The 16,759-nt window shown below is 45.6% G+C and overlaps 1 protein-coding gene across 1 annotated transcript in view; it reads left to right on the top strand.

The window, feature by feature from the left end:
* GOT2 (glutamic-oxaloacetic transaminase 2) overlaps positions 1-14,104 on the top strand; it is a 28,175-nt gene extending 14,071 nt beyond the window's left edge. The window contains exons 4-10 of the mRNA XM_067546882.1: positions 2,776-2,835; positions 2,988-3,149; positions 3,509-3,613; positions 5,973-6,123; positions 6,502-6,667; positions 8,892-9,042; positions 11,217-14,104. Of these exons, the coding sequence (XP_067402983.1) occupies positions 2,776-2,835; positions 2,988-3,149; positions 3,509-3,613; positions 5,973-6,123; positions 6,502-6,667; positions 8,892-9,042; positions 11,217-11,339 (918 nt within the window). The 3' untranslated portion in view covers positions 11,340-14,104. The remainder of the gene's footprint in view (positions 1-2,775; positions 2,836-2,987; positions 3,150-3,508; positions 3,614-5,972; positions 6,124-6,501; positions 6,668-8,891; positions 9,043-11,216) is intronic.
* The last annotated feature ends 2,655 nt before the right edge of the window (positions 14,105-16,759 follow it).

The raw sequence follows: 16,759 nt of genomic DNA, 5'->3' as shown, positions 1-16,759 counted from the left end.
GCACAGTAACCCCCAGGTCTTTTTTTGCCAAACTGCTACGTAGCCTGTCGGTCCCCAGTCTGTAGCAGTGTATGGGATTCTTCCGTCCTAAGTGGAGGACTCTGCAGTTGTCCTTGTTGAACCTCATCAGATTTCTTTTGGCCCAATCTTCTAATTTATCTAGGTTATTCTGTATCCTGTCCCTACCCGCCAGCGTATCTACCACTCCCCCAGCTTAGTGTCATCTGCAAACTTGCTGAGGGTGCAATCTACCCCATCCTCCAGATTATTAATGAAGATGTTGAACAAAACTGGCCCCAGCACCGACCCCTGGGGAACTCCGCTTGTTACCAGCTGCCAAATAGACATCGAGCCGTTAATCACTACCCATTGAGCCCAATGATCTAGTCAGCTTTCTATCCACCTTATAGTCCCTTCATCCAACCTATTATTCTTTAACTTGGTGATAAGAATACTGTGGGAGACCATCTGAAAAGCTTTGCTAAAGTCAAGGTATATCTCTTCCTCTGCTTTCCCCTCATCCACAGAGTCAATCATCTCATCATAGAAGGCAATCATGTTAATCAGGCATGATTTGCCCTTGGTGAATCCATGCTGACTGTTCCTGATCACCTTCCTCTTTTCCAAGTGTCTCAAAATGGATTCCTTGAGGACCTGCTCCATGATTTCTCTGGGAACTGAGGTGAGGCTGTAGTTTCCCGGATCCGCCTTCCCTTTTTTGAAGATGGGCAATATATTTGCTTTTTTCCAATCATTCTACCCCAATTGCCACAAGTTTTCAAAGAAAATGGCCAATGGCTCTGCAGTCACAACGGCCAACTCCTTCAGCACCCTCGGATGCATTGTATCCGGCCCTATGGACTTGTGCATGTCCAGCCTTTCTAAATAGTCCTGAATCGTTTTTCACCACTGAGGGCTGCTCACCTCCTCCCCATTCTCTGCTGCCCAGTGCAGTAGTCTGGGAGCTGACCTTGTCCGTGAAGACAGAGGCAAAAAAAGCATTGAGTACTTCAGGTTTTTCCACATCCTCTGTCACTAGGTTGCCTCCCCCATTCAGTAAGCAGCCCACACTTTCCCTGACCACCTTCTTGTTGCTAACATACCTGTAGAAACCCTTCTTGTTACCATTCATATCCCTTGCTAGTTGCAACTACAATTGTACTTTGGCCTTCCTGGTTTTCACTCCTGCATGCTTGAGCAGTATTTTTATACTCCTCCCTAGTTATCTGTCCGAGCTTCCACTTCTTGTAAGCTTCCTTTTTGTGTATAAGCTCACCAAAGATTTCTTTAAGCCAAATCGGTCGCCTGCCATATTTGCTATTCTTTCTGCACATCAGGATGATTTGTTCCTGTGCCCTCAATAAGGTTTATTTAAAATACAGCCAGCTGTCTTGGACTCCTTTCCCCCTCATATTATCCTCCCAGGGGAACCTGCCCATCAGCTCCCTGAGAGAGTCAAAGTCTGCTTTTCTGAAGTCCAGGGTCTGAATCCTGCTGTTCTACTTCCTTTTGTCAGAATCCTGAACTCTACCATCTCATGGTCACTGCTACCCAGGTTACCACCCACTTCTGCTTCCCCTACCAGTTCTTTTCTGTTTGTGAGCAGCAGGTCAAGAAGAGTAAGGCCCCTAGTGGGTTTCTCCAAGCACTTGCACCAGGAAGTTGTCTGCATCCCTCTGCAAAAACTTCCTGGATTGTCTGTGCTCTGCTGTATTGCTCTCCCAGCAGATGTCAGGGTGGTTGAAGTCCCGCATGAGAACCAGGTCCTGTGATCTGGACACTTTCACTAGTTGTCTAAAGAAAGTCTCCTCTACCTCATCCTCTTGGTCTGGTGAGGTATGTAAGAGGCGACCACCACTACATCACCCATGTTGCTATTGCCTCTAAACTTAACCCAGAGACTCTCAACAGTCTTTTCTCCAGTTTCATACTGGAGCTTTGAGCAATCGTACTGCTCTCTTATGTACAGTGCAACTCCTCCATCTTTTCTCCCCTGCCTGTCCTCCTGAACAGTTTATATCCCTCCATGACAGTGCTCCTGTTGTGTGATTTGCCCCCATCAAATCTCAGTTATTCCAATCACATCATACTTCTTTCACTGTGTCAGGACTTCCAATTGTTCCTGTTTGTTTCCCAGGTTTCTTGCATTCGTGTACATTCTTGTATTCGTTGCCCTACTTTCTCAGTGTGAATCTGGAGGCCTCCCCTGTTGCACTGTCCTCCTTGCACTTCCTCCTGGTCTCCCACTTACCTCCTGGGTTAGGTCCCCATCCCCCAGTGAATCTAGTTTAAAGTCCTCCTCACTAGGTTAGCCAGCCAGCCTGCCTGCGAAGATGCTTTTCCCTCTCTTCGTTACGTGGATCCCATCACTTCCTAACAGTTCTTCCTGGAACAGCATTCCATGGTCGAAGAATCCAAAGCCCTCTCTGACACCACCTGCTTCCAGTCTTATGATCAGACAGCGTTTCAACTAATGTAGAGCCATGTCTTTCTGTTTAGCTAACTTTCTTTGTACCCTCAAGTTATATTGTAAGTTACCATTTGAAATTGAGAAAAAGATCCATGAGACAATGTTTTAACTTCTTAGGCGTGGGGAATTAGCTTGCTGTTTTGTGCAGGATTTAGGTATTGATGAGTCAAGAATAGAGTTGTAAGATAAGTACTTCTCCTGTGTGGCCCATGCACACTGGAAAAGATGTAAGTATCTGATTAACATGGTTCATATTTTGTGTGGTAGTTTGGCATCTTACGCATTTATATCCCTTTTCCTTACAGTATGTTACCGTGCAGACAATTTCTGGGACTGGGTCTCTAAGAGTTGGAGCCAATTTCTTGGTGAGTCCCTGGGAAATGGTGACAGGGGAAGAGAGGGGACATCTGTAGTTGAAGCTCATGCATTGACTAAACTCCTCACTGCTGGGAGAGTGACTTTCTCATTGGCAGCCATGGAATAGACCACTTGAACTTGCTCTCCTTCTCTGCTGTAGCAACGATTCTTCAAGTACAGCTGTGACGTGTACCTGCCCAAACCATCCTGGGGCAACCACACCCCCATTTTCAGGGATGCTGGCATGCAGCTTAATGCATATCGCTACTATGATTCCAAGACTTGCGGCTTTGACTTCGCTGGAGCCTTGGATGATATTTCTGTGAGTTGACTGTTGGGATGGGGGTGGAGGGGAAAGGTAGTTTGTAGTCTCATGACCCTCCTTACTTAGTTCCTAGGCTGATCCTGACTCTCAAATCATTGAGCAACTGCCTTATACTGTAGTTGCAGTCTAGTAGTCTTCGGAACCTCTAGAGACCCTACGAAACTCATTACTCTGAATGTAAACTGATTTACTGCTGCTCTCCTCTTACTCCTCCTTTCTGGAATTGTTGGGTCTGCTAACTCATTGCTTGTCCTGTGGCTTCTCATGTCCCTGGTGTAGCACTTAGCAATAGGCAACTGAAAAAGAAACATTGCTTTAAAGATGTCTCATGTCGCTCTCTGTAACATCTTATTTAGAAAATTCCCAAGCAGAGTGTCATTCTCTTCCACGCCTGCGCTCACAATCCCACTGGTGTGGACCCTCAACCAGAGCAATGGAAGGAGTTGGCTGCTGTGGTGAAGGTAAATTATGGGATGGGCTGGTGTTTGTGTCATCTCTGTGTTGATACCATTCATGAAGTGCTGCTTTATTCTTAGACTTCTTAGAGCAGAGTCTTTTACTATGCAATCTCTGGTCTCTGTTGAGCAATGGCCCATTTATCTCTTGTCAACTTGGATGGCAGCCATATCTGTCTAAGGTAGAGGCGGGGGAGGAGCCCAAGTGTATTGGATTGGTGCAGAAGTAGAATTCATACCATAAACTCAGTTATCTAAACCCCTGTAATTATTCTGCTGAAACTCATTTGAATTCTTGAACATGGAACATAGTAGGAGTCCAGAAACAAGCATTGCTATGCTAAGGCTACCAGTGATGGATGGAAATAAGAAATGCCTGGGAATACTGTAGATATTTGACTGGGAATACTGTAGATATTTGACTGTATTCCCTGTGTGAAGGAAAGTGAAGATAGAATCGGTGGGAGTGAGCGCAGTGGTCAGTGTCTGGCTAGAGGACTCTGTAGCAGATGTTAGAAGAAAAACATTTAACTGAGTACAACTAACCCTGCGGATTCTCTCTCATCTGAGTAGAGATCAGCAAAATTCCAAATTTCCATCTCACAGGAAATTACATTTCAATATTTGATTGTTCCAAATAAGGATGAAAAATTGCAATTCTTCACAGAACAGAAATTCCAAAACATTTTAATTTGGAAACGCCAAAAGTGTCAAAACAGAAGCTTTGGAGAATATCGAAACAAATGTTTCATTTTGGTTTGTTGACATGAGCTGAAATGCTTCATTTCAAGTCAGTTCAACCTTAAACTACATTTTCCTGCTGTGGTACATTGCCTCATGGGAGTTGTAGTTCAGGAGCCTGGCTAGAGTACATCTCCTATGATGCCCCCCGAGTCATATGATTCCCATGATGCACCATAGGGGTCTTGGCCAGAGGGAACTCTGCATTGTAATATGGGAGTTCTGGTTTGGACCCCCATTCTCTACTGTGTTCTGGACTCCCTGGAGGACTACAACTCCCATAGGGAAATGCAGTTTAATGTTTTGTTGAATTCATTTAAAACATTTTGGATTAGTTCAATAAAATGAAATATTCCAATTTGGTTCAAACCAACATGCAATATTTCCGTTAGATTTTCCTAGTGGAAAAAGGAATTTTGTTTGGCAAAATTGAAATTTTCCAATAGAAAATTCCGATTTTTACAGAAATTCCAGTTTCCATGAGGAAAATCGTTTGGATGTAAAATTACTGACAAGCTTTATATCTGAGACTCAAGCTGGATTCTTTCTTATTGCACATCATTTGTAACGTCCTCAGTAACATCTGTGCAGCCCCATTGTCTCTGCAGATGTTCCTGATTGGAACTTGGTCATTATCAGCAGAATTGGTTACTAAGAGAGGATCAAATCCAGCTCATTTCTTAGCTGTACTGACAGGAGTATAAAGCAATAGAATCTGATAGTTACTAAACCAAGCAGAGATGAGTTGGAATACATACATCAGAGTTGATGAACAGAGTACAACTGCCATTGAGCAATTTAAAGGGCAGTATCTCTATCTGTTGAAGCAGGTTTTCCTATTCCTGAAGGGAATCTTGTCCAACACATTGGCTAGTAGAATGAAAACTGAAGTCTTGCCTTGAGGTTCAAATTAAGTGCCTAAACATTTACGGCTGACAACAGGAAGTCTCAGAGACCAGTTGCCATGGGAGGAGGTGTCTCTATGGCCCCACAAAAAATACCTTTTATATTAAGGCCTCTAGCACGTGTCAGTGGCTTGGTGGCACTGGAAACAGTTTCTGGTAAACCAGGGCCAAAGACTACTTCCATAAGGATTTGCTTAGGGTATGACCACGCTACTAAGTGATTAGTCCCTGAACTGGAGAAGGGAACCCAGTGATGTTGGCTTATTATAATGCTGTGTTAAAGCATTGGGGCATTAAGATTTGGAAGAGGGGGTCAGAAGACCAAAAAAAAACAAAAAAAAAAAACCTGAACCCAGCTGAATGTTTGTGGATCTTAGCCATGGGACAGAGGAAGTGAAGGGGGATAGGAGGGTGCCAATCAACCTGACTAACTGTCACATTCACCATGTCCTCTGCAGAGTATATCCCCTTCAGACACACAGTTCTCAAAGGTTAGTGTTCACACACTGGGAAAGCAAGTGAAATACACTGTCGTGTGCTACGTGATGTGTGACTGCGTGCCACTTCATGCTGCCTTTTAGTAGCCAGGAGCCCTGGTGTTTGTGGTACAGTAACTCCTGGGTGAGGCTTTGCATAAATATCTAGTAACGGCTCATAGATGATCCTGGGAATTCAGCCATTAGAAGGGTGAATAATTGAATCTTTGTTTTCCCTTGCAGAAAACGAATCTCTTTGTATTCTTTGACATGGCGTACCAGGGCTTTGCCAGTGGAGACATAAACCGGGACTCCTGGGCTGTGCGTCATTTTATTGAGCAAGACATTAATGTTGCTCTGTCCCAGTCCTATGCCAAGAACATGGGCCTTTACGGTAAGCAGTGAGAGAGGAAGATGTCTCAGAGGGCTCATAATGAACAGTGGAGCCTTTCACTTCTAGGGCTGCTGATGTGAAAGCCACCTGCACCATTAGTGACCAAAATCACTGCCTTCTGGTGGATGTCTAGCAGACACCCCCATCCCAACCAATCCATGTCCTCTCACCTCCTAGAGGCATTTCCCTTTGGCACAGAATGGAGACCTGTTCAGGTCTGAGGAACTGGGGAAGCTCATCTGCTTTACCTGTGATGTCCCTCCACAAATGGGGACTGCTGTGGTATCCCAGGGCAAGTCTAAGCCAAATGCTGGAGGCCTCCATCGTACGTTGTCTGTTGTAGTAGATGGGTATGATCTGACCAGGACTGTGTTTCAGGGGAGCGCGTGGGTGCCTTCTCAGTGATCTGCAAGGATGCAGAAGAGGCCAAGAGGGTGGAGTCCCAGCTGAAGATCCTGATCCGTCCCATGTATTCAAACCCACCCATCAATGGAGCTCGTATTGCCTCCACCATCCTGACCACTCCCAACCTGCGGAAGGAATGGTAAGGCAACTCCTTCAGAAACCTGTTTACTTCTAGTTGGCTCCTGATGGGAAGGTGCTGCGTAGAATGATGCAGGGCATAGTACTAAACAAATCAGACTAGCCAAGTTTCTCCATTGTAGATGGAGAGCACAAAGGAATGGAATTACAGTGGAGAGTACCTTAGGGTGACCCATGCTGTCAGCCGCAATGGGGCTTCATCCACCAAAGAAGGGGGAAATTCAAGAGGCTTCCTTTTGAGGGAAGCTTGTAAACAGCGCACGGTCTCCCCACCATGTCTGCTTGGTGTCTGTCATCAAAGAGAAGTGTAACTCAGCCTGAACACTGTCCATCAGGACTCCTAGCTCAAATACACTGCTCAAGGTGCTTCCCTACAGTGGTCTCCTCTGTTGTGGCAACAGGTCCATGGAGCCTTGTCACCAAGCTGCTAGCGAGCAGAGAAACAGAAGAGCCACTTACACCTCTTTACCCTAGAGCTGCAGGGAAAATGTCAGTGTATAGTCCAGATCTTCCAGGAGGGGAGTCCCTTTAATATAGCATACTCCTTCCCCTTCCTCTGGCTATGGAGACTTGCTGCTGCTCCATTGTAGACCCTAGCAGGGCTTTATGAACAGGTGGCTTGATCAGATCTTCATGTTCCTCCTGTGTAACCATATCTCAGCATGAATGGCATCACCTAGTGAAAATTCAGACTGGCATGTGCAGTTCTTCCTCGCTTCCATTTGAACAGGACAGAACTCCTCTGTAAATGGAGCTGTTCAGGTTCCCCAGTCTCTGCTGAGCAGCTCAATGTTGTGGGCCTTAAAGGGTCTGACTTTATGCATTGCAGGGTTTTTAAATACATCTTCCATGGAGAAATTAAATGGTTTGTTTTAAACTCTGCTCCTCTCTGAGGAAAGTAACCTTCTGATCCCAGGCTCTGATGTAACCTGCCTAGTCCCATCAATCAGTTGCTAGAATTCAGGGTCCGTGCTGGCAGCTCACTTGGCAGAACAAAAGGGGAAGGCTGTGTCCTCTTGCTCTCACACCTCCCCCTTCCCCCAGGAACTCTGATATGCAGCTGCCTCCTTTTGGCAGGCATGTTTTTAGCATGGTGCTAACATCTGGAACTGACCTACACAGATCTAGGCACCAGCAAAGCCATCTCCTGGCTGGGTTGCTTTGTGGAGTAGTGGGTGTCACCCTCCAAATACAGTAGAATTCCCTTTATTCAGATTTCCAGGGGACACCCAGAATGTTTGGATAAAGAGAAGTGAGGGGCATGGCTATGAGTACCAGGGAACAGTGATGCTGGCCCTGAAGGGTGAAGGAGTGCAGCTGCAGGAGACTGGAGCCTCCTTGGTGTTGCTCAAGCACTTCCCAGCGTGAAGAGCCCCAGGCTCCACAAGTTCCAGTACAAATAGCGAGGGGCACAGCTGGCTGCCTACCCCAAGACTGGCATTGCCAGAGGGCACTGCAGTGCAGCACGGAGGTTCCAGACTCCTGTACCTATGCCTCCTCTCCCTCCCTCTCTGCTCTCCTCCACCTTTGGAGACCAGCATTGGGGGAGGTAGCCGACCATACCCACACTTCCACTTATCTGGAAATCCTTCCATAGCCTTACTGTTTGTTAATCAACAGGTGACTGACACAGGGCTACAAGGTGGGGACACTGCTGATTTGGATCATTAGGATTCTCCTATAAATGGAATTTGATAACTAGAATTCGCCTGTAAAGGTTTCCCCTCCCCAGTGAGGTCTGTAGAATCAAATGTTTCGGATGGCATCAGAAATATTTATGTTTATGATGAGCCCCATGATATTTACAGTCCAGGGCCTGGGTGTGCTTAACAATCTTGGTGATCTCAACTTGGTCCCCTCTAAGCTGGAGTCCATATCGCACCAACTGTGCATAATCTGGGTTAATAAAAAGTCCCCCTCTTCTGATCACAGGAGAGATGTTGACTCAACTTTCCACACTGAACAAAAATCCTTGGTTTGCTCTGCCTCTTTAACTGAAGCCCAAAGTGATCTTTTGCCTGTAGCACTCTCCATTCAATGTGTGCATGACCAGTTTAAAGCAGCAGTTCACTTCTTCATGTCAGGTTGGTGCCCAGTGTGGATTGTGAAGAGGGATGCTTTAGAGGTGTTTCCTTGGGTATTGGACTGCATGTCTGTTGCTGTCCTGGCTCACTCTTGTCTGAATCTGATGTCCATGCATCTCCTTTCTGTTGCTCCTCTTGCAGGCTGGAAGAGGTGAAAGGGATGGCTGACAGGATCATTGGCATGCGCAACCAGCTAGTGGCCAACCTCAAGAAAGAAGGCTCCTCTCACAACTGGCAACACATTACTGACCAGATCGGCATGTTCTGTTACACAGGGCTAAAACCTGAGCAGGTGAGTGCAGTTCTCCCTAATTTGGCTGAAAGACAATTTCCCTGGACTGGGGGGAACAGGAAGCACCTGGATATCCTTTGCAACGTCCATCAGGCTGGGCTCATGGAACACATGCTGTTGGTGGGAAGGAGGGTAGCTGCTGATAAAATAATCTCCCACTTTAGCATTGGCTTTTTCTTTCTAAATATGTTTGAGATCAATTTTAAATTAAACTGGTAAGATGTACTTGACAGTGTTCATGTAGCCTCCTTGGGGTAATCCCAGTGGGACCTAAGAAGGTTGTCCTAAGGCGGTTCTCAGGAGAAATTCCAGTCCTGTTGGATTGTTTGGTGTGTGTGTGAATCTTGCTAGCTCCATGCTCGTCTGCTCAGCGCATTGCCTTGAAAGGAGCAGCTTGTCCTGTTATTGAAAAAGGTGGTCCCTTCTGAATTGCTAGTGGCTGCACAAGGGAAAACATGTCACCCGTGGTTGTATTTGCAAATGGGAAGTCACAAATGTGAAGCCAGCTGAGACACTGGTGCAACTGAGGAACTCTGTTCCTTACAAAAAAGCCTCCTGTTCTGTACACACACGTAGAGAATCTTGTGTTCAGTCAGCACCAGTCTTAGCCTCATACCTACATAGGATATCCCCTCTTTCAACTATCTTCTATCCCTTCAGACTAGTGTCATAAAGGTACTATGACGAGTCACTTTCTTCAGTAACCCAGGAGATTTCACTGGAGAGGCAAAGGTCTGAACAAAATCCTGCAAATGTTGGGTTGGACAAAGTCGTCAAGTCCAGTCCCCTGCGCTATGGCAGGACCCAGTAAACTTAGACCATCCCTAAACTCAGTAAGCTCCCTCTTGCCATGTTCTCAGAGCGGGGCTGTGTTGTCTATTGCTTCTATCTAAAAACTAACTACAATGATTAAAAAATGAAAATAAAACTAAATCACCTCTGAAATACAAACATGTAGATGTCAAGGTGCCCACAGAATTGGTGAGCATATCTGTGTGCGCATGCCTTATAAAGACCCCTTTAGAAATTTGGTCCAGAATGCTAGACTTATTGATAACTTAAATAGTTCACAAATGTTGTTTTCCATTGATCAGCCTGCCAGATCTTCAGGGTTCAGCATCCTGTTAGGAATTTTGAAAATGCTCTCAATCCTGCTGCAGAGGAGCAAAGAGAGTGTGTCTCAGAATTAGGTCTGGTCTACACTACAGACTTATATTGGTATAACTAGGTTGCTCAGAAGTGAAAAATCCACAATGCTGAGCGATGTCGGTCTACCAAACCACCCCCTGGTGTAGGCAGCACTTTGTTGGTGGGGGAGCTTGAGCCACTGCCTCTTGGAGAGATGGATTAACTACGCTACAGGAGAGCTGTCTCCTGTCAATGTAGAGTTTCTTCTTTAAAGAGCTACAGCAGTACTGATACAGTGTTTTAAGTGTAGACCTGTCCTTAGCAACTGGCAGATCAGTCAGGAGCAGCTAACTTTTCAGGCACTGTTAATCTATTAACATCTCTCAGACTCCTTGCTGTCTCTTGATCTTCAGTGTTCGTTTTTAACAAGCTTTGTAATTTTCTTTGGCATACAGAAGCCTTTCAAACATAGCCTACTAACATGGGCAGTTCTCTTTTAATGAGGAATTCCTTTCCTACCTGTTTTCCCTCCCTCCCCCCCAAAGTCTCTATTCTCCAGTCTAAATGTTTTAGTACTCACATGACACCCCTCAATTGTAGTGATTAAAAGCTAAACTAGCTCTATCAGTTGCAAAATGGAACAATCATGTGTTGCTCTTTAAAAGATGGCATGAAAGTGCAGCTGAAGTCATGGTGCATCTTAAGTGTTTTTATGTGCCACAGTGTTAGTGAGTGGGCTTCAGGGCTGCCCAAAGAGCAGTCTGGGGCCGAGTGCAACTCAGAGATCTGTGATGTGGCCTGGGGCAACTGCCTTCTCTCATATAGACTACAATTCCCAGAATGTAATGCTGAGTCTCCACCTATCTACTGCTAGACTCAGGATGGAACACCATGCTGGGATTCAGTCTTCATGGGCTACACCCTCATTTTAGACAAACTGGTTGTGACGAGCCCCTGGCAAGCTGCCAAAGCAGCTCTTTAGTAGTGTGAAGTTTGGATCCCCTAGAGCTAAGAACTGTTTTGTTTCTCTTCCCACTACCCCCCAGGTGGAGCGACTAACCAAGGAATACTCCATATACATGACAAAAGATGGCCGGATCTCGGTGGCAGGAGTCACTTCTGGCAATGTGGGTTACCTAGCTCATGCAATACACCAAGTCAGCAAGTAAACAGTGCAGCAGACGGCCTTCCCATCAACGATCTTCAGATTCTATGACACAAGGGGACGGAGAAGGGGAAGTGCATTTGGGGGGCTGGGGCAAGCAGAATATTTACTTTTAATCACAGCACTTGACTCTATCATTGAATGTATCTCATAGACAAGGCCGCAGCTACAGGAATGAACACCTTGTAGCCAAAGCCACCTGTCCTCTTGGACAAGGATGTCACGGGTTCCTGCTCTTCTCTTCAGAAGTATCTCCTCATATTACACACCCTCTCCCCTATGGAGGCCCCCTTCAGCCTTTAAACATCTTAACAGAACTACTGCACATAGAATGATAGAACTCTGACCAATAGCCCTGGGCACTAAGTGATGTCTCTGTGCCCATCCCTTACTTGGGAAGAGAGAAGGCTTCCTAATATAGTCCAGTTTTTTAAATGAGCTAGAATAGGCACAAGATCCCTTCCTCCCATTCTAAAAGGAGATCAGAATAAAGCATCACTGCAGTCATGTGAACAAGGAAAACTGTCTTTCTACACTATGGGGGAGGGAAGGGCACCAGCCTGAGCTGCTTGTCCAGCATGTCCATATGCTTTTCTCAAGTCGTTCAAGGAAGGTCACTCAAGCTGAAAACTCTGTACGTACTTGAAGGTTTTGGAATCGGCTTCTCCAGATTGGTAGGTGCAGGGGCAGTGAACGTGGCATACAGGTCTTGTTTGTAAACCAGCACTTGATTACATGATTTAGAAAACTGGCCTGAGATCCCAAACAATTAACCCTACCTGTGTGGACTTGCATCACCACTGTATTTTAAAATTGCTTCCTCCTTACTTGCCAAAGAGCTACAGATGATGGCCTGTAACATCTTTACAGCAGTAAAGCACAAAAGGAGCAAGCGCTTTCAGGGGGATACTTATTACACAATGGCAGTCTAAGGAATGCAGCCTCTGCACCCCACTTCTGGAGTTGATTTTCTCTTTAACAATTGCAGAGAGGACACAGGGGGTCTGAATTTGCTTCAGAACAAGTAAAACTGAAAAGCTTTAGGGAACTCCTAATATCAAAGCCTGTACAATTCTTTGCATTTCTGACTAAACAGGAATCTCACCTATGTTCAGAAAAACTAGTAGTGCTGTTAGGGCCTGTAAGATAGATCAGTGCCTTTCTTGGGGTTGTCATGTCTCACTTTAATCTTGTTTGGAAACATGGCTTTGCTTCATTCTCTTCCTCCCATGCCTCCCCAGTGCCATTCAGACAGAAGCAGAATGATTCTTCCCACTCTGATTCTCCTCTGAAAAATGGCCCCTTCTCTTACTTAACCTGATCCCTGTGTGTTCTCGCCTGTACCTGCTGCTATAGTGACAACCAGCCTTAGCGGTTAGGTACCTTAAATTCCTGCTGGCCCTCCAGAGCTGAGAGAACTGACTTCAATTCTTTATGCATCAACAGACTTGTTAACTAATTGGCCCTGTGTTTGGAACTTAGTTATATCTGTGTAACCTCCTGAGAGCAAGGGGGTTGTACCCAGCTATCATGAGGCTATACTTAAACAGAATTGTCAGCACTAATGATTATGGAAGAAGGAAAGATCCCAGTCTGAGTCTGAAGGGCTGCTTGTTTTTAAAAAAACCAAACAGACCCTCTCCTTGTAAACTGAGAGTTGTCTCTTGGCAACTGATCAATAAACATGGATCCCCATAATGTCTCTTCCTCCCCAGTCACTCTTCAGTGGGGAGGTGGACTTTGATATTTAATCCTCAATAGACTCTTGCACGTAACTGAACTCATACTGATCAAATCTGGCTTTCCAGTATTTGTCAGCGGAAGCCAAATCTTAAGGCTGAGCCCCTCCCTGTTTTGTCTCTTCTTCCACAGTGTGTGTCATCTTATATGACCAATGAGTTATGTTTCCATAATCCTCCCCCATCCCACCCCAATTTTAGAGGTTGAGGCTGCATTTTCAGCCTTGCATTCAAATGTCTTGGGCTGTGTGTAAAGTCTGTGGCTTCCCATTGATTTGAGCAGGAATTGCATGACTAAAACTCTAGTCCATTTATTTAAAAACTAATTGGAACAATTTGAATGGAGATTGGTTGTAAGTGGTCAGCAGGCCTTAAAACAAACACAACAATGAAGTGTTTCTGGGGTGTCAGGCAGCATTGAGTTCTCCCTTGCTGCAGCCAGAGGCATGAATGTGAGTGTACATGAGGTAGACACTTGCAAGGTGCTGCTGCCACCTCTGATTCCCATGTGCATTCTTTTTACTCACTCCCAGACTAAATGGCTCCATCTTTTGATAACTCTGCATGGGGATCTTTCCTATTTTAGTCCGTATAGGGCTTTTTGCTGATCGATGGGTAGCTGTCACTTCTGTAGTTTTTTTTCTACTACTGTTCCACCCTGAACAGCTGAGAACAGCTTGTTCTACTGTAAGCCACCTCTATATGCAGGAGTAAAGGATGATTCCAGCATGTCTCAAGCAAAGAAAAGTCAACTGCACTTTAATTGCAGTGGTGATGTACATGTCCTCCTGAGTGGGAGTTACCGAAACTACCTGCCCAAAGTCTTCATTTCTGACTGATTGTGCAATAATAGCAAAACACAGTGGTGTGTGTGTGTTAGGGAATTACTTTTTTTTGTTCTGTGGTTCTAAGCTTCTGTGTGCTTCCAGCTCTCCTCTTCACCCTTCTTGGCAAGCCGTCTGCCATGGTGAAATCATTTAGGCCTTTATGCAGCCAGTTCTCTCTGTTACAATAAAACAGCTGGAGTATATCATGTTTCTCTGAATAAGTCTGTAACACCTTCATTGACCTTTTTTCTGCTAGTAAATTACAAACACAGTCCATGTATGCTCACAAGTCACCCTGTTCTTAGGAAGAGATGTTCTAAAGTTAACACTAAGCAAAAGTTCCTGCAGCACTCTGTCCAAAAATTAAAAACTGGGATATTTCAGATTAAAAAAAAAAAAATTCCACACTAGAGCAGCTGAGTTATTGAATAAATAGCAAGAGTCCTGTAGCACCTTAAAGACTAACACATTTTCTGCAGGCATAAACTGAGTTATTGAATGCCTCCATGTGGTGTGTCTCCAACTTGAGCCAGCTTGGGCCTGACTCGTCAAAGGTGCTTAGCACCTGCAGCTCCCATGGACATTTTAAAACTCTTGACAAAAGGGCTGAAAAAGCTACTATGAAGGTCCAAAAACTAAAGAATATTTAAACAAAAGACTGCTCTTAGCAGCAGCATGTGGAGGACAGGGACTGAACATGGACATTATATCCTGGGACTTGGCTGAGTCAGGAAGGGCACATCTTGTTACTAAGCACCCCTGCAATGTACCCCTTCTCCTACGGGGCAAGTTTGCCCCTCCTCCCCTTGCTCCCCCAGCCTTTTTTGGGGGAAATAGTCCCCTGAGTTCCCAGGTGGGCTTACTGAACAAAGTGACCTCACTGGCCTCCACTGATTCTTAACCCAGCCAGTGCCTCTTGCTTCAGCCTGATCACATAGCAAACCAGCTCCTCTTAGCTTTGTCTAATCTGTGGAATGGGGAGGATTGGTGGTAGGCTTTGACTGCCTTGGAGAAGAGGAAGTGAGGTGGTGATTGATTGAAAGGACGTGGGGGAGTGGGCTTCAGTAGTCGCTGTTAGTCCAGAGTGTATTTGTGACACTGAATTGGTAGCTGGCATACCACTGCAGCAGATGCATCTAACAAAGTATCCTCTGTATGTCTCACTAACTTGTGTCTGACACGGGCCAGGTGCCGTCAGTCAGCGCTTAGGTGTTTGCTCTCAGAACTCATGCAAGAAGGGTCTGTGTTTACTCTTGGGGGCATTTCGTGAAACAGATGTCACCTTGTCAGTCAGTATCTGTCAGTCAGACCTACTGCTTACAAACAGGGAAGATTTGGTAGGGGAAGTAGAAGTGGGTGGCAACCTAGACAGCAGTGATCATGAGATGGTCGAGTTCAGGATCCTGACAAAAGGAAGAAAGGATAACAGCAGGATACGGACCAGGGACTTCAGAAAAGCAGACTTTGACTCCCTCAGGCAGCTGATGGGCAGGATCCCCTGGGAGGCCAGTATGAGGGGGAAAGGAATCCAAGAGAGCTGGCTGTATTTTAAAGAAACCTTATTGAGGGTGCAGGAATAAACCATCCGAATATGCAGAAAGAATAGCAAATATGGTAGGTGCCCTGCCTGGCTTAACAAAGAAGTCTTTGGTGAGTTTAAACACAAAAAAGAAGCTTACAAGAAGTGGAAGCTTAGTCAGATGACATGGGAGAATTATAAAAATACTGCTTGAACATGCAGGCATGAAATCAGGAAGGCCAAAGTGTAATTGGAGTTGCAGCTAGCAAGGGATGTGAAGGGGAACAGGAAGGGTTTCTACAGGTATGTTAGCAACAAGAGGAATATTAGGGAAAGTGTGGACCCCTTACAGAATGGGGGAGGCAACGTAGTGACAGAGGATGTGGAGAAAACTGAGGTACTCAATGCCTTTTTTGCCTCTGTCTTCACAGACAAGGTCAGCTCCCAGACTACTGCACTGGGCAGCAGAGAATGGGGAGGAGGTGAACATCCCTCAGTGCTGAAGGAACAGGTTCAGTACTAGAAAGATTGGACATACACAAGTCCATGGAGCCAGATGCAATGTATCCGCGGGTGCTGAGGGAGTTAGCTGATGTGATTTCAGAGCCATTGACTGTTATCTTTGAAAGCTCGTGGCAATTGGGGGAAGTCCCTAATGATTGGAAAAAGGCAAATATAGTGCCCATCTTCAAGAAAGAGAGGAAAGAGGATCCAGAGAACTACAGACCGGTCAGCCTCATCTCAATCCCTGGAAAAATCATGGAGCAGGTCCTCAAGGAATCCATTTTAAGGCACTTGGAAGAGAGGAAGATGACCAGGAACAGTCAACATGGATTCACCAAGGGCAGGTCATGCCTGACCAACCTGATTGCCTTCTATGAAAAGGTGACTGGCTCTGTGAATGTGGGGAAAGCAGTGGATGTGATATACCTATAGCTTTTGATACAGTCTCCCACAGTATTCTTATCAGCAAGTTCAAGACACATGGGTTGGATGAATGGACTATAAAATGGATAGAGAACTGGCTAGAGCATAGGGCTCAACGAGTAGTGATCAGTGGCTCCATATCTAGCTGGCAGCCGGTCACAAGCAGAGTGCCCCAGGGGTCGGTCCTGGGGCCGGTTTTGTTCAACATCTTCATTAATGATCTGGAGGATGGAGTAGATTGCACCCTCAGCAAGTTTGCAGATGACACTAAGTTAGGGGGAGTGATAGATACCCTGAAAGGTAGGGATAGGATACAGAGTGACCTAGACAAATTGGATGATTGCGCCAAAAGAAATCTGATGGGGTTCAACAAGGACAAGTGCAGAGTCCTCCACTTAGGATGGAAGAATCC

Source organism: Emydura macquarii, unplaced genomic scaffold, assembly GCF_026122565.2.
Source record: "Emydura macquarii macquarii isolate MOO-44397 ecotype Brisbane River unplaced genomic scaffold, CSIRO-AGI_Emac_v2 contig_1170, whole genome shotgun sequence".
Taxonomy (NCBI): domain Eukaryota; kingdom Metazoa; phylum Chordata; order Testudines; family Chelidae; genus Emydura; species Emydura macquarii.
Note: the sequence above shows the minus strand (reverse complement) of the source record. Positions and strands in the feature narration are given on the sequence as shown.